Source organism: Diabrotica undecimpunctata, chromosome 9 (assembly GCF_040954645.1).
Source record: "Diabrotica undecimpunctata isolate CICGRU chromosome 9, icDiaUnde3, whole genome shotgun sequence".
NCBI classification, from domain to species: Eukaryota; Metazoa; Arthropoda; class Insecta; order Coleoptera; family Chrysomelidae; genus Diabrotica; species Diabrotica undecimpunctata.
The window spans coordinates 117,934,971-117,962,043 of NC_092811.1; the positions used below are offsets into that span (position 1 = coordinate 117,934,971).

Below are 27,073 nucleotides of genomic sequence, written 5' to 3' on the forward strand. Positions count from 1 at the left end.
TGATGAGAAAAATTACCCTTCAATATGGTCATTTAATGGATTAATAGCTTGGACCCATGGCATGTGGAGAGAGATACACCTTGCTCCAACTGATTATGCAGAAAAACACCTAAGGAGAAGTCTAGATAGACGTCAAATATCATTGCTGCGCAACCTAAGAGAATGGTAAGCATGTAACTACATCAAATGTGGAACTCTTTAGAGCAGCTGTCTCTAAAGTCCGAAGATCTGATCATTTTCGACCTTTGTCGCTAAACTGGCATTTGCAGAAGAATAATGATGAATATATGTATATAAGGAGTACCAAGAACAAACAAAAAACCAAGAAAGATAAAGTTCGATTATGGAGAAAAAGATTTACGGGAAAGAGTTAAATATAACAATATGCATAAAATAGTTATCAGATGAAGACAAACTTACCCACAACAGGTACTTTATATTTTGCAGCAAAACTATGCACCAGATTCCAACTGAGACTTTGCTGCAGAATAAGTAGATCATACTTATCACTACTTTTTATCAGTTGTTGCACCGGCTCATGCTCTATTAGGGCTGGTAGGTAATATAACAGCGCCTCTAGTAAGTAAATCAGCTTATTCAACCGCGATTCTTCGGTATTTGCAAGCTTTTTAATCAAAGGAGACTTTCCCATATGTTCCAGTACAAACGAAACATTAATTTCTGTTAAATTTGTTAATTGTTTTTCCTTAAGCGGACACGGAGTGATAACTGTTACTTGATGTCCTCTGAGTGAAAGTTCTTTCCATATCGGTTGGCAAAATACCTGATGACTTATTGAAGGTGATGGAAATACTCCCAATATTCGGACTGCATATACGTTTTCAATAGTAAACACCACAAAACATATAAATAAAATAGCTCGCATATTTTCTTGTAACTTAAAAATTTATTTAGACAATCCACGCTTTTTGTTATTGAGTGTCACCAAACACAATGAAATATATATAAAAAAAGGTTTCGATTTTTTGTTAAACAATATCACAATTATTCATATTTAATGCAAACACTGTTTATCAGCTGCTATAATTAAATACTTTAAACATATATAAGTAAAACAAAACGGCAATGATAAGAAGTTCAATGTTTCTAGAAACTCAAATCTGGTAATAACATAGTTACAATTAATAATGATAATAATAATAGGTAGAAGTTTATTGTCATTTCTATCAGGCGCGGCCCCCTGCGAATTGGGTGGTTTTTCGTAGCACCAATACCCAGAAGGTAGCAGGGATGCCTGTTGTAGAACAAAAACTGACACCTAGGTAGGTATAAAATGCACACCCATGAAAATGAAGAATAACAATTTATGTTTAGTGTTGCTGCCTGGGGATCGCCAGGGCACGTCTGAAGCCAGCGCTAGACGTGATAGCATGCGGGTCGTTGGTATTGTGGAGACGGCCCCCTGTCATACAATCAGCTACAGCCTAACAACAACTACAACCACAAGTGAGCTAAACAACAAGAGCTCCACACGCTGAAGGTGCTGCGCTGGAACATCAACCGGCACTCACTCAAGCGAGTATGACACTCACTTGTCACAAAAGCTGATTACCCTGTATAACTCACTATTAATACTTTTTACTGAACACACAAAAATAACTGTTTGTGATTAACTTTTTAGTTTAAAATGTGTAAAAAACGCTGATGTGATGGTTTAGAAGATATTAAAAACTAAACTGCTAGTTTATCTATTAATAAAAATAAAGATTGTATTAAAGAATCAGTTTTAAGTGTAATATTAACGCATTGTACATTTAAATAATCATTTAAATAGTCTAAAAGTTACACCAACACTAAAGTACTCAAATATACAAACCTATCACAGGAACCCTGATTTTTGCAGCAAAACCATACACCAAGTTCCAGTTGTGCGTTTGTTGTAAGAGTATCAAATCAAAAGTTTTATTGCTTTTAAGTAAGTCTTGTACAGGTTGATATTCTAATTGAGCTGTTGTTATTAAGAAACAGGTTTCTAGCAAATAAATCTGTTTTTCGTAAGATAATGCATCCGGTTTAGCTAGATTTGTTAACATTTCAGACTTTGCAAATAGATCAAACGTAAACGACACATCTATTTCGGTTAGATTTGACAAACGATTATCTCGGATTGGATACGTTGTAATTACGGTTAGCTGGTGACCTCTTAGTGATAGTTCTTTCCATATTGGTTGAAAAATTATTTGATGGCTTACAGAAGGAGTTGGAAAGATCCCTAAAATCCGCGCACCATGTACATATTCGAAAGAAACAACCAAAAACAAAACGACAAAAACAACAGAGCACATTATAATACAATATTTACGATACAACTGACAACCGATTTGTAAAATTCAGATTTCAAGAATAATCTGTTATTGCATTCAAAGTTTCGCATGGATGATCCGATTGTTCTAAAAATATTATTTTAGGTTCTAGACGAGTGATCACCGTACTCGTAATATATTAGAGGAACTTAAAAAACGCTCTTAAATAAATTATTTTTAATTTCATAATGGCACAGTACTTACCATTATGAAATTTTATATTATTACAGAATTAATTTTTCCTCTGACCATCAAGCAAAAAAGATCGAGCTTCTGACGTTAATTCGCTGTAGTGTTTTTAAATACCTATTAAGTTTTATTTTCCGTTGACCGTCCATTTATGATCAATTGTAACACCCTCAAAATCATTGATTAATGACCCCTATTAATGAATGATTTTCTATTAATGAACGATTTCATTATAGGCAACACAACATACATTGCTTGCATAAATTAATTAAACGCTCTGTGATTGGCAGTGACCTGTGGTGTACGCAACCAAACATATACATATTTATATTCCCACTAAAAAATTTAAAATGAAGTAGCCGCTGTTAGTTCTATCTGTCATTGTATGTCATTATTTACTTTATTGTTTAAAATTCTGTGTATTTGAAAAATCAAAAGATGGATATTGACGAAGAGTTTAATTTAAATCCACCATAAGAGGCAGAAACTACAAATGAAATATTTTTAAGTTTACTGCCTGAAAAAAGCAGAGTGTTGTACGAAAAAACATACGCTAAATTTATTGCATGGTGTGACGAGAGAAAAATAATACGACATTCAGAATCTGTATTGTTGACATATTTTTCAAACATTGCCGGAAAAGGACTAATAGCAAGTTTGTGTCCCAAATATTCGATGCTAAAATCAACCTTAAGTTTAAAATCAAACATTGATATATCTAAATGTAATAAGTTAATTATGTTTATCAAGAAAAAAAAAACAGGTTATGTACCAAAGAAATCAAAAATACTTGAAAAAGAACATGTCCAGAAATTCATCTCTGATGCTCCTAACGAGATAAACCAATAAATTAAGTTTATATATTTAATACTCGTATTTCATAACATTTCATTTTGAAGGTTGCATTGATTTTCGGAGTAGCTGGTGCGTTATGAAAGGACGAACTATTGAAATTAGAAACAAATAACGTTCAAAACTTGGTGTCAAAGTTTCTTGTCACAATAAAAGTATCAAAAACACACACAAATAGAATATTTACCATAGTAGATAACGAAGCAAATACCATTCTTAATGCGATCAAAAACTATACTTCTTTAAGACCGGCGCACACACCACATAAACGATTTTTAATTTTTTATAAAAATAACAAATGTTCCACACAGCCAGTTGGTATAAATACGTTTTCCAAAATTCCTTCCGTTATTGCTAAATTCTTAAAATTAGAGCACCCGCATCTCTACACTGGGCATTGTTTTAGACGTTCCTCTGCCTCAATACTGTGTGACAGTGATGCAGACTTTTCAGCTATTAAAAGACTAGGTGGCTGGAGATCGACTGCTGTAGCAGAAGGTTATATAGATGATTCTATGCAGAATAAACCTGAGACGGCTGAAAAACTCTTGGGACAAAATACCACTAAACCTTGTCAAATTACTTCCTTTAGCACCACCGATTCTTCTTCTATCACAGAATTTACAGAGGTCCAAGAAGACTTAAATATAAATTTGTCAAAATGCTATACAGCAGATAATCATTTATCAATACCTTCCTTTAATTTCAGTAATTGTACTATTTCGAATATTAACATGTATGTTTACAATAATAAAACTACCACTAAGGAAAATTAAACTTATAATAGGAATAAAGTTAATGAAAGCTGAAAAAATTGTTGTTTATCATTAAGTAAATAAAAATTTAAACTAAGATATCTTTATTTCTGAAAAGTACGGTCGGCAAAAAAGTTTTGTAACGAACTCGTGAATTAAAATAGCGATTAACAATCTCGAACATTAACGAGCTCGCTCCGATCACGAGTTAAAATATCTCAATATTGTTAATCGCCCTTATTAATACACTTGTTGGTTAAATAACTATTATTTTATTTTATTAATTTTTTTTTAATAATTTTTTTAAAAATTAAAGTTATTAAAGGGATGAAGAGCTAGTTGGCGTTCGTAGAAGAATACTACAAGTGCACCCTGGGTAATGCTAAATTAACTAGCACAATAGGCAGATAGACAATCTAGAATCTCTAGATCTCCTGGCAAGAACACATCACGAATATAAGATATGGCTCCAACCAACAATTTAAATGGACCTTCACAGGACCAACCGACAAAAGGACTCGGACCAAGCATCCGAATCTGCTATTTAAATATAGAAGGTATTAGTAAAAGTAAATGTTAGTACCTTCAAAAGGTACTCATTGAAAATAATATCGACATGGTCACAATTCAGAAAACCCATGTAGAAAACGAAGAACAGATTCTCGCTAGAGGAAGAATTCATGGCTATAATTTATTGAGTGAAACTTACCATCCAACTGTGGCCTCCGCATGTTATTTACACCCATCACACCCCCCAGTTTATGTTGAAAACTTCAACAGTCATCATGAACTGTGGAAGTATAGGCACAGTTATCAAAACAGCGAGGCTCTGCTAAACTGAACTTTTCGATCTGCAGCCTGGAGGCGAGATTACAACCCAGACCTATGTTTTGTTTCCACAAATGAAAACAATCAAACACTAGTAGCTTCACGTACAGTACTTCCAGATTTTCTACAAAGCTAACATAGACTTGTTGTAATAGAACCTACCTGAGACAACTTCACAGAAATTTGGCTACGCTGACGATTGGACCATTGCAGCAAGATATCATCATCAGCCGTTTTAAGTCCACTGCTGAACATAGGCCTCCTGTAAATAATTCCAATACATTCTATCTTAAGCACCCTGAATCCAATTGTGCTGAATGCGCTTGATGTCATCTGACTACCTTGCTGGAGGACGTCCTCGATTACGATAAGCATCGTGTCTAAGTCTCCCATTCCAGAATTTTCTTCGTCCACCTTCCATCTTTTAATCTTCCGCCCAGTTCCATTTCAATGTTGTAATCCTTTGAAGTGCGTTAGTAACTCCAGTTTTTCTCCTTATTATTGTATTTGATACTCTGTCTCTGAGGTATATATTCAGCATTGACCTCTCCATCGCTCTCTGTGCTACTTGTATTTTATTGATTACTTTTCTGGTAAGGTTCAATGTTTCTGCTCCATACGTTAGAACTGGGAGTACACATTGATCAAAGACCTTCCTTTTCAAGCAGATGGGAATATCTGATCTAAAGACTCTCAGTTTTCCGTAAGCCATCCATGCCAGTCCTATTCTCTTGTTTAGCTCCGTTGTTTGATTATCTCTTCCTAATTTAATCTCGTGACCCAGATATTTATAGTTATACACCTGTTCAATTTGCGTGCCGTTAGTTGAGATGTTTTTCGCCAGTACTAGGTTGGTCATATATTGTGTTTTGGAGAAATTAATTAAAGTCCAACTCATGTACACGAGCTCTAAAGGTCTTGAAGAAGCTGGCAGGTCTGCAATAAGGACTATGTCGTCTGCAAATCTCAAGTTGTTCAGAAATTCTCCATTTATGTTGACTCCAATATTCTCTCAATTATTGTTTCTCATAGCACTCTGCAACAAAGCGGTGAATAGCTTAGGAGAGATGGTATCTCCTTGCCTAATACCCCTTTCGAAGGGAAATGTATTTGTGTTGCCATAATACATTCTAACTGCAGCTGTTGCGCTATTATATATATATTCCGAAGAAGAGTTGTGTACCTATGATCAATGCTGCACATTGTAAGAACTCTTAACATGGAGCTATGCTGGACTGAGTCAAGCGCTTTCACAAAGTCTACAAATATTAATATCAATGCCTTGTTGTATTCTGCAACTTTCTCTATTAAGGATTTTATTACTTGTAGGTGGTCATTCGTTCCAAAGACACTCCTAAATCCGGCCTGCTCTAATGGTTGGTGAAAAGACATAATAACATGGATATCACAGAAATAATACTAACGGTTGATCTTGCCATTATGGGAGAATACTTTCGCAAATGGAGGCTACGGATGAATGCAACAAAAACCGAAGTGTGCTGTTTCCATCTGATTAATGCCCAAGCCAACAAAAAACTCTTCGTTCACTTTGAAAACAGACTGCTCCCTCATAACTCATAACCAAAATATCTTGGAGTGACTCTGGAGAAAACATTAAGTTTTAAAGAACATCTACAAAGAATGACAGCAAAACTGAAAATGAGGAATAATATAGTCCAAAAGCTATGTGGCACTACATGGTGGTACTCAGCCTCCGTACTCAGATCATCCGCTCTCGGACTTGTATACTCGGTGGATGAATATGCTTCCCCGGTATAGCTCAATAGCAAACATAACTCAAATTAACTCATAAAAACTACTTACATTTGATATTATTTGGAAACAAATGAAAATATGTGTTTTTTCCGTAAATATCGAATCGTTTACAAAACTAGGTACTTATACAAAAATTATTATTCCATTTTAAAAATAGTTATTTGGAAACTAAACTGCGACTAGTAATGTAAAAATTACGCTAAAATAAATATAAGTAAAATAAATAATTGTCTACTGAATTAATTTTAAAGTGAGATTATGAATAATTTAAGAGCTCAGGCCTTAGATACTGTAATATAGAGGTTAACAATTTTTTATTTAAAATTAAAAAAATTAAAAGACCCTAAAAACCGCAGCTATCATTTAGTCCAAAGAACTAATAATTTTCGCATAACACTCGTTGACATAGAGATACAAAAAGTGGCATAGGCGTAGTCTGGTTTGTCAATAATAAAGCATAGAAATTTAGTACACAGATATCTACTGTGTGAAAAAATAATTTTTTTATGCCATTTATTGATCTTGCTCGTTCAATCAATGCTACTTATCTTCATTTCCAAGCGGTTGACTAATCCCATTTGTTTATTGTATGCAATAATACAATCTAATTTCCTCACTGGCTCTTTAGTAGTAGGATCAATTTTTCAAGACCAACCATTTTGTTTCATGCTTTGTTGTTATCAATATAACATCTCTTCTGTCTTTCCAGTAAAACACCAAGAAAATGTTAAAATTTCTTCAATCTACTTCACCTTTTTCAATTTTTCTGGTAAAGAAAGCTTTCTGCCACAAGAATTCGTTGTATGTTCACACAAAAAAAAGTGACAAGATTGGGCTGCTATAAAAATTGTCTGCAAACAGTGAGTGACTTTTGTTCATATATGATTGCATAAGCTCCTGCTTCTTCCAACCCTTTGATAGTTTGAAAATTAGGGGACACAGTTGACTTCTCTGATAGGAAAGAGCCATTAACCGATAGTGTGCAGAGTATATATTACCCTAGTAAGGTAACTCCCATAGAAAGTTTTGGGAGAGTGTTTCTAGCGCCAAATATGGACGGGCCGAAACTAATTTCATTTGGCGGCAAATTCAAAACGTAGGTTCTGAATTTTAGGCGGCAAATTAAAAAAATATGCTTTGAATTTTAGGCGCCAAAATTCAAAAATTATTATTTTAATGGAAAGTTAATATAGTCATAAAATAATAAATGCAAACTTATTCTACGCCAAAGAATATATTCTCTCTGTCCAAAAATATAGTATACACTTACACATTTTTATATATAAATGTATAACATAATATCTGATACAGAGAGAGTATTATTATGGTACAGGAAAGTTTTTATTTAATATTTTGTGATTATACCTGTTTTCCATTACATTAACAAACCTAAGTCACAAAACAACAAAATAAAACACAGATATCCTGACACTTGTTTATTTTTTATAATTTTCTTTCTTTAAGTATTGGCAACAAATATCCTTCCCCTTCTCATTCCTTAAGCCGTTGTTAAGGTGTGGATGGATACACTCTAAATATTGTTAGCTTGCTGTCTCTATTAGCTGCAATTCTGTACCAGATGGACAACTTCATGAAGGTATTTTTCCACCAATCTTCATTTAATCTTCCCATCGCGTTGGAGATCTTCCTCTTGATATACAAATATAGATACCTCTATATTTATTAGTACTGGTTTGTTGTAAGTTTCATACCTTCTAAAATACTCTGCCTTAAATGACCATCTGCAATAATTTTGGTAATGTACCTTCTTCTCTTTTAGCAGTGTTTATTAGATATATAAAAATTGATGTATACTGTTTTTATCGCCTATTTCTAAAATTTGGGATACGATGTTTTTATAACGCCATTTGCAACTTGCAATAGGCGTGGATTACAATGCTGCCACTAAAACATTTTTTTGTGGATACTCATAATTCTTTAGAAATTATTGTAAATTTAAGTGATGATTTTAGTAGAATTTGCTACATTATTTTTTTTTAAATATTGTATACTATACTACTGTATACTGATGTATACTAATGAAATGATGTATACTACTATAGAGTATACATCATTTATGTTATTTAAATAACAAACATATAAAATCAGAATTTGGTGTTTATTGAAGGTAAACTGAATGCACAACCAAATACTTACCATGTCGGGATAGTATTATGAGGTTTTTTCCTAGTTTTCCCTCATAATTTACTACGGAATTACTAACAGGAGAATTTTACTCTCATCATGGCATGTGTTTGTCTTTTTAAAGACGAAATACATGCTATGATTTTTTTCTGACAAATATTCTCAAGTTACAGTTGATTTAGTGTGATCGAATGAACTATCTTATAAGTAAAGTCGTCCCAGGAGTGCAACTCAATAATATTGGCAATATCATTTTTAAGTCGTCTACTTTAAAATGTATAATGTATGTCTAAATTGTCAATATAAATGAGTTAGATAAAATTAAATTATTAGAAAAATTTTTCACTAAGCAACAAAAATACAAAATTTGTTTAATTTACTAATGTTTGTATTTTGAGAACAATTTCCGAAGTGTAAATTGAGACGTAAATAAACGTACTTTAATCTTTAATTGTGGTTTATTTCCATTTAAAAATTAATTACTTTAAAATGCCACAAGAAAACAGCTTTAGAACAATATTTTTTTCAAAAGTTTGTCTCTTACCAACACAATCTTTTTGTAAGACTTTCCTTTTCCTTTCTTTCGCAGGTGTTCAATTTCTTCTTGTGTTCGGTAGCGTATTTCAATTCAATAATTGATTGGATGTCCTTATAGTATTTACTTAGCGTCTTAGTATCAAGTAGTGGCCAATCTTCTCCTAGTGCTTTTATCTTACCTATACCACTGTAGATGTTATGTTATTCCTGTTTAATTAAAATTATGGGTTTTTGTCGCAACTGCTTTTATACTCTTCCAAAAACACGGTCGGCGGGTAAAAAACTATGTCCGCGTACAGGGAAATACAATAAAATCTTTTGGATTGATATTTTGTGTGTTTTCACGTGTGTTAAACACTTATTTATTTTACTTATATTTATTTTAGCGTAATTTTTTTTAGCAGATTTGGCAAAGCACATATTTTTATTTATCTCCAAATAATATCAAATGTAAGTGGTTTTTATAAAAATATATTTTAAAATCCCTTCATAAAAGGTAATAAAAAATTCCTATCGGACTAGATCACAGAACGTTTTCGGAATATACCTTGGTCAAAATTTTAACCTTCACGTTTGATTTAATTAAAGTGGTTATAACTTTTAGGATAGCACTGATGATAGAATAGTTATTCCAAAAGCGTTGTGTGATGGAGCCCGATAGGGGTTTTTTTGTTATTATACCTTTTATAATAGTCCAGTCATCAGAGATTTGGACTCTAAAAATCATACAAACATGCTGAATTTTGCCGAGAATATCAATTTTGGGACCCCAAAAAAAAGCAAAAAAGTTTACCACTTTAACCCCGGGCTGTCCCTTAAAACCCTCCTCGTAGGGAGGGGCAAAAACCCAAAAAAAATCAATTTAATAAGAATCTGTGCGTCATGGAAAGAAATATTTTAAATAAAAAATATAGCTAAGATAATTTTGAACAAAAATGTTTATCAGCACTTTTTGTGTAGAACAAACCGTTCTCTCAGAAACTACGCTTGAAGCAACTGGCGATTTTAAATGCCAGTTCCGAGTCAGAACTATCACTAATCAAAGAAAAATATTGACAGTCTATGTTAATCTGGTTCTACAAGCATACGTTTGGTGGTAAAGATATTACCACTATAATTAAGCGAAGCCGCCTGCAGTGGGCAGGACATGTAGCCCGGGCCTCTGAGTCAAACATGATAAAAAAGATTCTAACAGCGCAACCCGTGGGAATGAGAAGACGGGGTAGACCAAAGCTAAGGTGGATGGACGGGGTAACACAAGATGCCGAGAAGATCGGAGTCGGCAACTGGAAAATGCAAGCGAGGAACAGAATAGAATGGCGTAGAAAGCTTGAGAAGGTCGAGGCCCTCTAAGGGCTGTAGCACCAAGATGATGATGATGATGATGATGTTAATCTGGTAAAGATAAAGTGAAGTCATGGAAAAACACTGTCCACCAATGAACTAACGAAGCTATAGGGCAAAATCAAAAAACATTGTTACACAATTACCGGGACCACAACGGGTTACCCGCAATTTTACCGACCCTGTAGAAATCTGGAAAGCGTTTTTTAACGACTCTTTTATTAATACTAGTTTTACCTATACCGATCAGCAAATACAGAAATTTGATCAAGGACAATCTGCCAGACAAACTTATACGAGGCCAGTGATGTCTTAGAAGTGGAAGCATTGGTTGGTTTATTGTACTTGTTGGTTGTTGTTGGTTTGACATCTAAGATTTGATAACTGTGATACACGAAAAACCAGAAAAGCTGTAGATAAAGAGCTCCAATTCGAGATGTGTTGTGCCAAGTAAATGAAAACTGCATCAATAATTTCAATCCATCTTAATACATGATCATAGACAAGATTTTAGTAGCGAATTTGTGGAAGCTGTTCATTTCGACAGTATATACCTTCCAAGCATGGGAATATGATATGGACGTTTACAATTTCTTTGTAGATTTTAAACAAGCCCATGATTCAATAGATAGAACAATTCTACCTAATATATTGAAAGAATTTGGCATACCATCAAAATTAATACGACTAGTGCAAATGACAATGACAGAAACAGAAGCACAGGTATGTATTCAATGACAGATCACTGATGCGTTTACAATAACGCAAGGACTGAAACAAGGCCACGGACTAGCTCCAACGCTCTTTAATCTTGTTCTTGAATATGTAATTAGACGGTTGACGGTGAGCGGAAATAACATACTTACAAACAAGTCTACCCAATTAGCAGTATACGCAGATGATATAAACATAATGAGCAGTGTTCAGAAATGCAGCGGAAGAAACCTACGTTGAGTTGAAACAGGGTGCAGAAGCAGTAGGGCTAGCAATAAATACAAATAAAACAAAACTACTCATACAAACCAGATCAAATAGACCAGTGCAACAACACTTTATTGACGATATAGAACATGTAAATAGATTCACATACCTAGGAATGGATCTGGTCGCAAGCAATGAAGAAGAACCGGAAATAAATAGAAGGCTTGTGCTGGCAAATAAAGCCTATTTCGCGATGGGCCACATATTCAAATCGCGAGACGTACAATGGAAAACAAAACTCCGGGTCTATAAAACAATAATCAGGCCCATAGTAAGTTATGGTTGTGAAACATGGGTGGTGACACAAAAATCTGCCAATGCATTAGATGTGTTTGAAAAAAAAATATTACGTAGGATCCTGGACTCAATAAGTGAAAACAACAACTGGCGAATTAGGTATAATGGAGAAATATACGAGCAATATAGCGAACCAACTCTAGCACAACATACTAAACTGCAGAGATTACGATGGGCAGGGCACGTGGTCCGCATGCATGAGAATAGAATCCCCAGAAAATTATTAAATGCAAGAATGCAGGGAAAAAGACCTGTTGGAAAACCTAAAAGAGATGGGAAGATGAAGTCGATGAGGATGCCAGGAACTGCCTGGGAACGCGTTCATGGAAAAGAACAGCGGTAAATTGAGATGATTGGAGAAGCCTGTTAAAGGAGGCCAAGGCCCGATTTGGGCTGTAGCGCCATTGGATGGATGGATACCTTCCAAGCCGTCTAAGTAAAGTAATAAGATATTTTCCTTAGCAGATGCCAAAATGTTTTATACCACTAATATGCAGGTAAATTAACATTCTTGGGTACAAGACGAAAAAAATAAGAAACAGCTACCTACCCAGTTTACTGAAGATCAATGTAGATCAATTCCAACAAAGATATTCCAAAACTGAAGAAAAACGTTCTTCTGGTATCTTTCACCCATGACGACCATTTAATATAACAAAACGAAGGTACGAGTTGACGTGGTAGATCAGTTATCATCAAAATCCAAAGAAGCTCGTAATATTAGAAGATGGTCGATGGTGGTCTTTTACGCCCTACTTAATGTAACAGGAATTAACGTATTTGTACTTTACAAATGTGATTAAAAATAAGAGAGCATATAGCAGAAGAAGTTTTTGACAAAACTAGTCAGTAGTCTCGTAAAAAGAAACATGTGATAAGAAGACAAGCAGATCAACACATACTACGCTCCATCCAAGAAAGAATACAACAAATATGAAAGCTACCCACAGAAACGCATCGCAAACTTTTTAGATAACCAAGTTTTTGATAAATGGAACAGGTTAAATGTTGACATAGTAGAAGCTACTAGTTTAAAATGGATTCAAAAATTAGTTTGATAAAAACTAACAGGCTATTGTGCCTAGTTTTACTTTAACTATAATGTTTGTATATTTTTTTCTTTTGAAGACTATTACAATAATAAGAATACATTTGATATGCAGAGGCGTGCGGTGTATGGATGCAAGGGATACATTGCATCCCCTAAAATCTAAAATTTATTATCAGTAGTTAAAACTACATAATCATATTTCAAACTGATTTGTAATAATTCAAGTACACGTTCTCGTCCTGCCAGGAAAACAGTAATGGACAGTGCAGTATTGTGTGAGATTTATTAAAATGTGGATTTTCAAATTTAAGTTTCAAGAAAAGTGTAATATTATATCTGTAGGCAGGCCAAAACCATTACTGGAAATTCAAACCAAGTCGACGAAATGTACACGTTATTTTAACAAAAATATATACGATTTGACAGGTTGTAAAACTCTCTCGAGATTATTTAGTTTTCCGTGTATATTATTTAATATAAGTGAGAAAAAAGTGTGGAATAGTACGAGTTACTCAGATTTAAATAATTTGCACAAATCTATAAAACGACACATTTTAAGTAAAACCCATTTAGAATCAGTTATAAAAGAAAAGACTTTTGGTAAAACACGAATTGATCACGCTCTAGATAATCAGCTTAAAGTTAGTCACCGCATGCATAATGAGCAAGTAAAAAAAAATCGTGAAATATTAAAGGGGCTGATTCACATTACATGTTTCCTTGGAGAACATGAACTTAGTTTTCGAGAGCATAATGACAATTATGAATCTGTAAATAGAGGAAATGTTGTAGATTTAGCAAATTTTTTATCTGAATATGACGAACTACTAAAAAGTCATTTAGATCAATCTACTGTATTTCGAGGTACCTCGAATAGGATACAAAACGATTTTATCAAGTTTGTGGCAAATATTGTTCTGCAAAAAATCAAAGAAGAAATAAAAGAAGCACACTTTATTTCCATTGTTCTAGATGAAATTACAGATATCGTCAATTTGAGTCAAATGTCGGTTGTTCTGCGTTACATCAAAAATAATGGTGAAATACAAGAACGATTTTGGGGATTTTTGGATATAGCTGCAGATAGATCGGCAGAAGGTATATATAGACATGTTTGTAATATAGTTGAGGAACTGGACTGTGGTTCTAAACTTGTCGTTCAAAGTTATGATGGAGCTGCCGTAATGGCTGGGCACCTGGGAAGACTTCAAACAAAAGTTAAGGAGAGGTTTCAAAATGCAATTTTTCTGTACTGCTTTGCACACAGGCTAAATTTAGTTCAAGCGGAATCAGTCGCACTCAATAAGACTTGCAAAGTATTTTTCCAAACCTTGCGCAGAATGGCTGCTTTTTTTCTAAATCGTCCAGAAGGACACATGCTTTAGATGTCATTCTTCAGAAAAGGTTCCCTCGAGCAGCTCCCACCAGATGGAACTACAATGGGAGGTTAGTAAAAATAGTTTCCCAATATCGACAATCCCTAATAGAGTTATTTGAAAGCATTTTGGAGCATAAAGACCGTTGGGACTCTATAACTGTGAATTCCTCAAGAGGTTATTTGAAACTAGTCAAACGAGATTTTTGCTTTAAGTATTTTCTGAAATATTTCCTTATACAGACATTTTATTTAATGTATTACAGACTAAATCGAATGATATTGGATTTTGTATTAAAACAATTAACAAATTCGAACTCCAAATCAACAGACAGGGGGAACAAATTCGAACTCCAAATCAACAGACAGAGGGAGCAATTTGATATCATGTGCAAAAAACGACGATGAGGTTGAGGAATGATTGACGATGTAGTCGGCACAAAAATATCTTATAATTGACTTACATAATAAATAATACATAATATTTCCCAACAGCTTAAAGAAAGATTTAAAAACCTTTGTGAGTTAAGATTTGGGGAGTTATGCAACTTCAAAAAATATGCCAACTGTAGTTTCCCGAAAGAGGCTTTTAATTGTCTAAAAAACATTATGCAAACTTTTTTGACATTCTTTCCCTGCATTCTCAACTATGCGTTTCGTATGCTTCTGAACACTCTGTACAAACTGATACTAGCTCTAAAATGTTGACATTTCTTAAACAAACTAAACTGGGTGAAGCATATAGTGAGGTTTCAAAATTATGTGACTTAGTGATGACAATACCTGCTACAAGTGCGTCTGTAGAAAGAAGTTTTCTGTACTAAAGAGGATTAAAAACTTTGTTAGAAATTCCACAAGTGAGGAAAGGCTAGCTAACTTAACGATTTTATCAATTGAAAAAGAACTTATTAGAGAAATGTCTGAAAATCCCAGTTTTTATGAGACTGTCATAAACGAGTTTGCCAATTATGACAGAAGAATAGAGCTACACTACAAGTAAAACGGTTAGTAAGTCTTTTTATTATTTCCTTTAATTTGCATCCCTTTCTTCAAATGTCACGGCGCGCCACAGTTAATATGATTTCTCTTCATTAGAATAAATTTTAATCTTTGTAAACTTTGTAATATTTGTATTTTAGTAATTTGCTATGTATTAATGGAAATTTTACTCAATATAAACTTTTTAATAAAAAATGAGACATACCAATAATGGGCACTGGGTATTTTCGCACAAATGCTTTCCCTAAATCGAACAAGTAACCACTCTGCATAATAAGCAGGTCAAAATTAGTAGTGTTATCATTAATCAGTTGTTGTACTCTTCTGTTTTTGACACCATGATCCAGAAGCTTTAGCGTAAGCTCAAACAGAAAGTTTAAGTTACTAATGACAGAATTCTTGTAAGATAGTTGTTGCGACAATTTGATTGCCTTATATATATCATAAGCTGAAGATAAATCAATCTCCGTAAGATTGGTAAGGGCTGAATCTCTGAGAGGATTTGTCGTGATTACTGTCATATTGTGTCCTCTTAAAGATAGCTCTCTCCAAATTGGTTGAAAGATGATTTGGTTACTCAGCGAGGGCGTCATGAAAATGCACAATATTTTGATCGACGCGACGAACTTAGTAAACGTAAAAAAAGCTCCGAAAATATATATTAAATGCATCACTTAACCTAGTGCACAAATTACATACACAAATTACATTTCTGCATATATTGCAGTTTATAAACCATAACAATATCATACATATTCACTAAAATGATATAACATATAACGCAGCGGCGTACAATATATATATATATATATATATATATATATATATATATATATATATATATATATATATATATATATTGTTATGCTATGTAAAATTAAAAATAATATTGGTTTGCTCTTAATATATTTCAAATTATAAAACATAATAATTCAAAATATTTCAACTGATAAACTATGAGAGATATTTCAAAGAAATGAAAGTCCATTATCTTTGGATTACCTGTAGTAAACAAAATTTAAGATATGCATAAATTATTTTCTTTGTAAAATATATTGGAGTGAACGTAGTGAATTGAACAATACGACCGTTTTTTCCAAATGGACTTGTACAATGAATAAAGACAATGGGGTAGAATTTAGAAATTATATTTCTCCGTTAGTTTTTAAGAATTTGTAGAAACGATTAACATGTTAATAGTTTTTAGGAAAGTTATAATTGTAGTTAAGGTTGTTGTTTGTTATCTAAATGGGGATAAATATGACGAACTTTGATTGGCAAAGAGTGAAAGAAAGTGGGAGAGATAGATAAATGAGAGTTTAGCTAGATTTTAGAGGAAAAAAAGATCATCAGTAGTTGTTTTCCAAGGGTGCAAGGCGAACAGTCGTAGTTCATTGGCGGTTCCCAAATGATAGTAAGCATTAGAAGTGAATGCTTGTGAGTTTTCGTGGACTAAGTGTATCCTGACGGAAGCTGATCCAGTAAAATATTGTAAGTCATACGTTTCTACTTATATATTCCAAGAGTCACTGTTCAGGCCGGAACGAGAGATTCAGTTTATCGAGAGGAGAAGAGGCTAGCGTTTTTTTTTTTTTTGAACGATACGTGCATCTGAAGGAGATCATTGAAGACGAGAGGCCCGCACTAATTTGTTGTAAGATTGCTGATTACCTAGGGAACTGCTAAGAATAGATAGTGTAGGCTACAAGGAACAAGGATTTGGACAACTCATCATCAGAGAGATAGTTTTTTTTAACATTCGTCAGTTTTTCTTTATCAATAAAGTTTTTTTTTTAATTGCTTCCGAAAAGATAGAAATATTTATCAAGAGATATAGAACAACAATTTTGATTTGAAATTTTAATTTATATAGTGTATAATATTAAATTTTGAAGGTTCACGTACATAGAACAAAATTTTGATAATCCTTATATGAGATATTTTTTGTTTAAGATATTTGAGTGTGAATTTTATTTCAATATATAATTTTGTATCATATATGACTATTATTCCGATATTCCTTAGACCTTACCTATCATATGTAAAGCATAGATATTGAAGCATGAATATAACCCTGAGATAAGAGAATTAAATAGTGTGATAAAATCATAATTGCATCATTTAAATAAGTTTAATTAATTAATTAATTAGCTAATTAATTGCTTGGCGCACCTCTGACTTTTAATATCACATTAACTGGCGCCCAACGTGGGGCTTGAAAATATCGCAGCTTTACGTATGATGGTAGGAAAAGAGATTCGGAATAAGTACAGGTGATCCGGAGATAAAAAAAAATATATAACATTGAGGGAATTTGAATCTGAAAGTATTTTGACAATTTTATTCCAGAGGATAAAAATTTTATTTATTGATTGATCGTAGTTAGTTGATATTTACTGCTATTGAATTATTTTTTATTTTCTTTACCAATCGTACATTTGATATTTATTTTGAATTATTTGAATTTTACTGATTGCATATTTGATATTTGTCGTGAAAATTTATTAAATTTGGGGAGAAATATTTGTCGTGTTTCTGCAACATATAGAGTGTTGTAAAATTTCACATTTGGCGGGGACAAAAACAGTAACGAAAAAAAAACAATATGTCGACCACAAGGAGTCAAAGCAAAATACAAGAAAGGAGGGAGGATAACAGAGAAGAGGAAACAATTGCTGAAGAAGGATCTGATAATGAAGGAAATGCTACAATAATGGAGAAAAGAAAAGAAACAGGGATGTTAGAAAAATTATTAGCAATGATGCAAATACAGACACAAACAATGAATGAAACATCAAAGAAAATGGATAGAAATCAACAAGAAACAGCACTAAAAATGGATGAAACAAAACAATCAATAGAACTAAACAACAGGAATATAGAGCAGCGTCTGGAAAACTATGAACAAAAATTAGAAGAAAATGATAGGAAAATGGAAAAGCATTTGGACAAATATGAAAATGATGTAAAAGTCTGTTTAGAAAAAGTCAGAGAAGAAACAGAGAGGAAACTAGAGATGCAGAGAGAAGAAATAGAAACTAAAATGAAAGATATTAAGACTGTACAGAAAAAGGAATTAGAACAGTTAGAAGAAAAATTTAAAATGGCGCTACAAAAAGACAAGAAAGAAGTAGAAAGGAGATTAAAGCAAAATGAAACACATAATGCAGAAATAAAACAACAAACAGGAGGAGAGAGAAAAGAAATTATCGTCTATAGCTCAAGCGAGGCGAAAGTACAATTTGGCGGGGACATTAGAACGACACACCCAGTACCATTTGTTAAAAATTTAAAAACTAAATTGCAACATGTTAGATATTTTGACGATTGCAAAGAAACAATTAGAAACCATCTGAAAGAAGAAGCAGCGTTATGGTATGAAAGCAAAGAAGATGAGTTTGAAAATTGGACAGATTTCGAAAATAAATTTCTCAATTATTTCTGGGGGAAAAATAAACAAAGGGAAATCAACCAAGAGCTACAGAATGGAAAATATCACGAGAAAATGGGAGTATCTGAAGAAAGATATGCTTTGCAGATATATAACAATTCAAAATATCTAGATTACAAATACTCTACCGAACAACTGGTAGAAATGATAAGCAGACATTTCGAAGAAACGTTGGAGGATCACGTGATTTTGAGAAACTATCAAGATATTGATAGTTTGTGCCAATTCCTTCAATTAAAAGAAACGAAAAGAAGAGAAATGAGAAACAGAAGACAACATGACCAATACAATGGACCGGAAAGAAGGTATCAATCAAATTATGACCAGAGAAACCGACATCCCCGATCAACAAATGAATATAGGCCAAGAGAATACCACAATTACACTAGACAACAAAATTATAACCGGAATGACACACAAAATAGAACATATGAAAATCACGACAGGACCAGAGCTGCACAAAATCCCCCGAATAGGAATAAGAACGAACAAAGGGACGGTAGAAATAATCAGAGCTTCCAACGACAAAATAGAAGGGAGATGAATCATGTAGCAATAGAAAACGAAGAAGAAGATGTATGCAATGAATCCAGACAGGATTTTTAATAAAGCATCCACTAAACAAAAGTAAAAAACTCTCCGGTATATTTTGTCACCCGAGAGAGTTTATACAGTTGGCGGGAAACGAACGACAAAATTCTAATTCCAATCTAATATTTTTAGATGCCTTTATAAAACATAAAGCGATTAAAATTTTGATTGATTCTGGATCGGAGATATCTTTAATCAATAAAAAACTAGTAAAAGAATTAAATTTGGACAGATTTGTGTATAAGATTCCTAGGGTTGCTTTAGTGGGCGCAAACAATAAAAAATTGACGACGGTAAACGAAGGTTTGGGAGTACGGATCAGAGTGGGAGACAAATTCTATATTATGCAATGTGTGGTGATCGAAGATTTAAATCATGATATGATAGCGGGAATTGATGAATTAAGTGAAAAACATATCACCATTAATTTTTCGGAAAATAAACTGGAAATCAGAGCAGAACCAGACAACGCAGAAGAAGTGAAGGAAACAGATAAAAAAATTTTTTGAAAGGACAAATGAACAGGTAAAACATACGTTAATATATAGTTAATATATTGTTATGATGTGTTTTTTGTTTGAATGATGAACAATGAGTATTTTTAATAATATAGGGTTTTTATCGCGGTTCTCAAAGAATTAGTTTGTAAGTACTTTTTTAAATTATCTTTATTATAACTATTATGAAACACACATATATATCTAACATAGCCAATGTAAATTTAAAATAAACTATCTTTAAATTGATACTCTTATAAAACTAATTAAATTCTATAGACAATGTAAAATTTAAACAAACTATCTTCAAAATTGAAATTGTTATGACATTAACTAAATTATATTAACAAAATTTTGTACCTTTCTTTCACTGAATGCCTAAATGAACTGTTTTCCACTATATAGATTCTAATCACCACTGAATGTCTTCGTACTTCGGTTATCCTTGTTTTTGGTGAAATTACTTTTTCCAATTATCAGCTTCTACCAATTTAAGATATATTTTTCTTCACCAGCATTTATAAACCACCAATCAAACCAGCAAACACCATTTATATTTATTATTCTTCTAATATACTTTTATAATCCTCAATAATTATTTGTGTATAATTATAAATGTGCATTAAATATATGCATAATTTTTAATCTTCATTTAACTCACTATATTAAACAATTGGACTATTTGTACTTGATTCACTGACTCCAACTAACTTTCATATTTCTTACTAAACTTTTCTGACTGACTTCTTGAAAATTCTGAACAATTTACTTCACTAACTAAATGTGTCTACTAACTTTCATAATAAACTGGCCTGACTTCTGACTAAAAACTGCCATCTTGAATCCAAATCACGGGTATTTATATCTTTTTGGATATTCTAGAATCATCTGGTAAGAGATCATGTTCCATTTCGTTCTATTTCTTCGATATGGATGTTCTCGAAAAAAATATCTGTTCCATCCACCGACATAATCATTATTCCAGAATGTTCGACCGTAAACAATGGTCACACTCTGCACTCTGGAGAATTCGTTAATGTTCCATTGATAATTTTGTTGACATTTAGGCTTTTCAGATCAGAATAAACATTCAAATTAGTAACTAACACTCTAATTTAATAAAATACACATTTCAAACAATATATTATTATAACCCCACTTTATATTCCCAATTATTTCCTAAAATGTCACTTGGAGAGTAAGTATATCTGTCTATCACTCACTGTATAGTTGGTTGCCTATGCACATGGCTCACTTAAATATATTTACAACATTAAAATACAACTTTTTACAATTATTATATGCTAATTTATTAAAAATGCCCTCACATAAATATATTTTTATTAAATTCTCTAGTATATAACTTATTTAAAATAATCAAATACTTTTTTATATCTAATATGTAGTATATAACTTATAAATTATTTTCTATAAACCCCAATCGTCACAATATATATATATATATATATATATATATATATATATATATATATATATATATATATACATATATATATATATATATATATATACATATATATATATATATATATATATATATATATATATATACGCACCAGTGGATAGCTCCTCCTTATATAGGAAATTTACATATAATAGGTCCTCCACTGTGGTAGGTCCTCCGTATACGGAGGACTTATCGCAATCATTATAAAAGAAGTCTAAACGTCATTCTAAACCATTGAGCAAAATTTCAGATGGATGAGTTATTGCATGTTTTTGTACGTTTGAATACTTTAGTTCAATATGATCGCCACATTACTTGTTGTGTCGCCAGCGTCGGCGTATATTTCGTTACGTATATTCAAATTATAGTTTACCGACCTTAGTTCTTCCTATTTTTATATTACGGTGGTTTAGTCCTCCTCTGGAATAATGATTCGAAAACTACTTAATAGTCTTCCAATCTTTCTTTAATATTTAAAGTAATATAATATATATATTTTAACAAAAAATCTGAATCAAAGTAGACAGGTTTTTGTTCACAATAAAAGTGATGTTAAAAACGAAAAATGAATTTAAATGTAATGTATTTGTTATATTGTAAACGAATCTGATTATTTAAGGGCTATATATATATTATTGATAATCATTTGTTAAATTTTTAACAAGGGCTAACGAAAAAAAACATGTATATATGTTCGTTATAAATATTTAATTTTAATCATTATTTATATTTAAAAACAAATAATAAAAATATGAACAAAACTGAATATATAAACACAAATAAAAATACTTAACGAAAACTCAGAATATATTGCAAAAACTGAATTTCGAAAAAAACTTGCGACATTTAACACTTTTTATATTCATTTTGAAAAAGACCTTTATTTTGAGCCAATTTTTATTTTTTAATACATCAGGATTTTTTAAAATCAGATCTTCACATTCCGATTTTTTGGGGGGCCTCTTTTGTTTAATGTGGGTTTTAAAATACATTTTGACTACTTTCTTCTGATTTTCTGTCCACGGAACTAAAACCCTTTTTTTATTTTTTGCCTTCATATCCAATATTCCCTTTTTTTCATTATTACAACTTTCTGAACCTTTTGATTCAATAACATCATTGGTTTCATTTTTTTGTTCCCCAAATACCTCGTTATTATGTCCATCATCATCTTCCATAATGTCTTCTTCCAAATTTATCTCTATTTCTTCTAAACTTTTTCCCTTGAATTGACCTGCTTTACCTTTCTCCATTAACAGGAGCAACTTAGAGATCTTTACAGTTTGATAAATGTCATCGGGGAGTCTATATGAAGATCGATGAATTCCTAATGTGTGCCCCATAAATGAAGCCAGTTGCTCCATGTCATTTTCCGACATGGTAAACAACTGGGTTAGCGTTGCTAGATGTTTTCTCAGCCTTGTACATGTAAGAGCACTAGGATTTTTAGCTCCGCATAATTTAGCATATTTTGACATTACTTCATACCCTCGAAATAAAGAATATTTTATCACTGCAAAACAAAACGTTAGAAATCGTTAGGCTTACAGATTTTTTCGCGCCAAATATACTCTAATATATTATTTGGTTTACGTATCCACCGTCGTTTAGTCTCTGATTTATATTTGGAGGAGTAAACCACTGTAATGTAGTTTTGACGTATATTTTGAATAGCAGAAAGATTTATTTTGTTAATTTAATATACATTGGAGGAGGTATGTATAGTAATTTTAGATGGAAGACCAATTGATTTTAATTTGGTAATTGTATAAAAAATTATAATGTTTTTATTTTCGATACATTATAAGAATTGTAAAAAAATTAATATACACGAATAATATTTTAAAGATATTCACTCCTTCTAGAAGACGACTTATAACCGCATTTTGAAAAGAGGAGCTATAGTCGGGTCGTGTAAATATATATATATATATATATATATATATATATATATATATATATATATATATATATATATACATTAACAAAAGAACAAAATTGTACTACTTACCAAATTTTTAAACTTCAAGAAACAGAAATGTCCAAGTATAATTATACTAAAGCTTTACACCTCGAACTATGACCCTACTTTCCAGCTACTAGGCAAGAACTAATTATTGTTAGTTTGAAAACCATTAGTTACCACAGAAACACAACTGCTATAGTGCCACTACTGTTTTGTAGATATCACCACTGTAACTCATTTATAATCTTTAAATAAACTATAGGTTACACTTGACCCAGATTTACGTTTACTTTGATTCACCTTATAACGAAGTAATTAAAATATATGTAACTAAATAAGATCATATTTTAATTCGATAATAAAAAGTATTAAAATCAAAATAAGTAAATAAATACTCAATACTTTCCCAAAGTTTACAAATAGCTATTTGTAGAATGGAATAATAATTTTTGTACAAATAAAAATTTTACTCAATATAAAATTTTTAGTAAAAAATAAGACATACTCGTACCAATAATGGGAACTTGATATTTCCACACAAATGCTTTTCCTATGTCGTAAAAGAAACCACTCTGTATAATAAGCAGGTCAAAATCAGTAGTATTATCGTTAATCAGTTGTTTTACTTCTTTGTTTTCGACACCGTGATCCAAGAACTTCAGCGCAATCTCAAACATAAAGTTTAGGTTTCTTATGACGGAATTCTTGTAAGATAGTTCTTGCGACACATTTATCGTCTTAACAAAATCATATATTGAAGATAAATCAATTTCCGTAAGATTGGTAAGGGCTGAATCTCTGAGAGGATTCGGCGTGATTACCGTAACAGTATGTCCTCTTAGCGAAAGCTCTTTCCAAATTGGTTGAAAGATGATCTGGTTACTCAGTGAGGGTGTCATGAAAATGCACAATATTTTGACAGACGCGACGGACTTGGTAAACGTTAACAAAATTCCGAAAATACATGTTAACTTCATGACTACTTATAGTTGCGATTTGACTTCTAAAATGGTAAGGTTTTTTGTGCAAGGCTCTCTTATCTTTAAAGAATTCAAATAGGAATATGGTAATGTTTATTTTAATTTATTTCTGACTTGTTATGTCCTCTAACATTATCGTTAAATACGATGAATTTAAATTATTTATGTATTTAATGGTATAGTCGCGGTAATATATCACCACTTCAATTCAAAAGGGTCACAAATAAAAAAAAACGAAAATAGCGTTTATTCAAAAAATCTAACATTAAGTAGTCGTATTTTTACATACCACTGAAACTCATATATATTTTCCGTTATTTTATATCGAAATGACACTAGCGCCCTTTTTGTATTTGTAAACGCACGTTTCTTTTGTGTTAAATAGTTACATTTAAAAATACCCCAGCAGACTGTAAAAATCGACGACTTGAAGTGATGATTTGAAAAAATGAGTTACAAATTGAAGAAGAAGTAGAGCATACAAATAAAAGATTTAGAGTGTAATGAAGAATAAATGAATATTAGATATAATTAATATGGTTATTTATGTACCAACGGCATTAACCCTTAACTAGTCTCTACATGGTCAAAAAGACCGCACATATTAAAAATTGCTAATATTTCTGAAAAAAATTACATTTGGCAACCACGGCCTTCAGTAGCTTAGTCATTCGATACAAGGAGCCTCAGTACTAAATCAGAGTAGCGGGAGGTTTGTTGATTAGGAGTTACAGCGCAAAGGTCATAATTTCCGCGCGCGTCTAGTCAGCTAAAAAAATTTTATAAATCGTTTTATTGTGTTTCTTATCACCTTAAGGTCTTTATAAACGCTAGTTTTTTTAAATACTATACTATTATACTTTTGTCTTATTGTTTAGTAACCTTTTGAATATATCTCTCTTTTTCTTTTACTATGTAATTAGTCATCAAATTTTAAATTACTTTGCAGCAAATTACTATTAGGATATTTCATAATTTTCTTTGTTCTATTAGTGAGAATCAAATATTAATTTTTTTAAATTTTAAGCTACAGCAAACTTTTATATATAACTTGTTTGGTTTTATTTTTAGAATGGACTATGAGAAGTAACAAAGAAGACTTCAAGCCCTCATGGAAGAAGAACCGCTTGATATAGAATATGACGACGACTATGACAAGAATGAAGTAAAACCGGAAGTTATTGATGAGAGGTCGGAAGATTCGGAAAGCGAACAAGAACAGGATTTAGAGGAAATAGGATAAGTTTTACTGAATAATGTACAAGAAGAAAGTGTTTTTAGGGGAAAAGATGGTACAGTGTGGAGAAAGCATCGAAGAAAAAACAAAAGGGTAATTTAGTAAAACAATCACCTGGGCCTAATAGATTTACGACAAAGTTGAAAGACATTTATGAAATATGGAGTTATTTCATTGATGAGGACATGATTTACATACATTGAAAGTATAGCAAGCAATTTCTCTAGGGAGAGGGATGCAAAGCTTACAAACCCATCTGAAATTCGCGCTCTTATAGGCCTTTTATATTTGGCAGGGACATATAAAGCCCATCACCTGAATACAGAAGATATCTGGCCATGGACGTATAAACATAGATGGACACAGCAATAAGATACCTTAAACACACACTGTTTTGAAGCTTCGATATTCCTGGACAAGAGGGTAAAGGGGAGTAAAACGGGTATCGATAGACTGTGATATTTCCTCAATGAGCATAAGCGTGCTTAAATTTTTTCTCGCGGGGATAATTATTCAGACCTTAATAATTGGAAGTAATAATGTATAAAAACACGTTTTAATAGAAAAAATAAAATACAATTTTATTTGCTTCAAAATTAATACAATAAAATATAGTTGAGCTCAAGTTAATTTTTTAATAGGTATCAAATAATGCTACGATAAAAAAAACAATTAAAAAATATACATTGGTCAAATTTAAGTACATACCTATATTTATTGATAATGTATTAAAACATATTTTTTCAAATTGTGACAAATTTGTTTTAATACAATATGAATAGATTCCTTGTAGTAAGGGTTTCTGCTACAAAAATATTTATTGATCATTCCAAAGCTCTTGCTGGCATTTGACATAAAATTATTTGCAAATATACTTATTAAAAAGTAGGCGTGAAAATGTATAAATTATTGGAAAGCTATTTAGCGAACAGAAGTATTAAAGTAAAAATGGTAAATAGACATAATAGAAGACGTTGGTACAGAAATAAATTTATTGATTGCGAAATAAAACAGTCTTAGTAAGAACGCTTCTTATGCGCGCGGTGTTAGCATCTAAAGTAGTCTTCGTTTCATGATGAATTCCTATTTTAAAATATTTCTCAAGAACCAATTTTAAAAGTTGCATAGAGTGACCATCGATTGCATCTTCATTATACATATGGTCACCAAAATGCTCATAAATTGATTTTGGAACATTTTGTATGGTTTTATTAATCAAAATATTCATAATTTTTGTTGACCAGTTTTTAACTGGTCTGTTGTAGATATTTATAGTTTTATTAAAAAATCGAGACTGGACAAACATGACTGTAGACGAATTATTCCACGTTGCAAAAGACAGAGAAGCTTTTAAAAATGTGGTCGCCAACCTCCGTTAATGGGGACGGCTTAGGAAGAAGAAGATTAAAAAATCTGGAAATTTTTTCAGC

General features: G+C 32.1%; 1 protein-coding gene across 7 annotated transcripts in view; it reads right to left on the reverse strand.

Annotated features, from left to right (window-relative positions):
* The window catches only part of LOC140450839 (UDP-glycosyltransferase UGT5-like), a 125,947-nt gene that overhangs the window by 28,171 nt on the left and 70,703 nt on the right, over window positions 1-27,073 (reverse strand). Inside the window, exon 1 of one of the 7 annotated variants that reach the window (XM_072544514.1) lies at window positions 23,938-24,418. The exons of 4 other annotated variants lie outside the window; for them this stretch is intronic. In XM_072544514.1, the coding sequence (XP_072400615.1) occupies window positions 23,938-24,403 (466 nt within the window). In that variant the 5' untranslated portion in view covers window positions 24,404-24,418. Of the gene's footprint in view, window positions 1-420; window positions 927-15,658; window positions 16,150-23,937; window positions 24,419-27,073 lie in introns of those variants that run through there. 2 more of the 7 variants (XM_072544513.1, XM_072544515.1) reach the window with 2 other exon arrangements.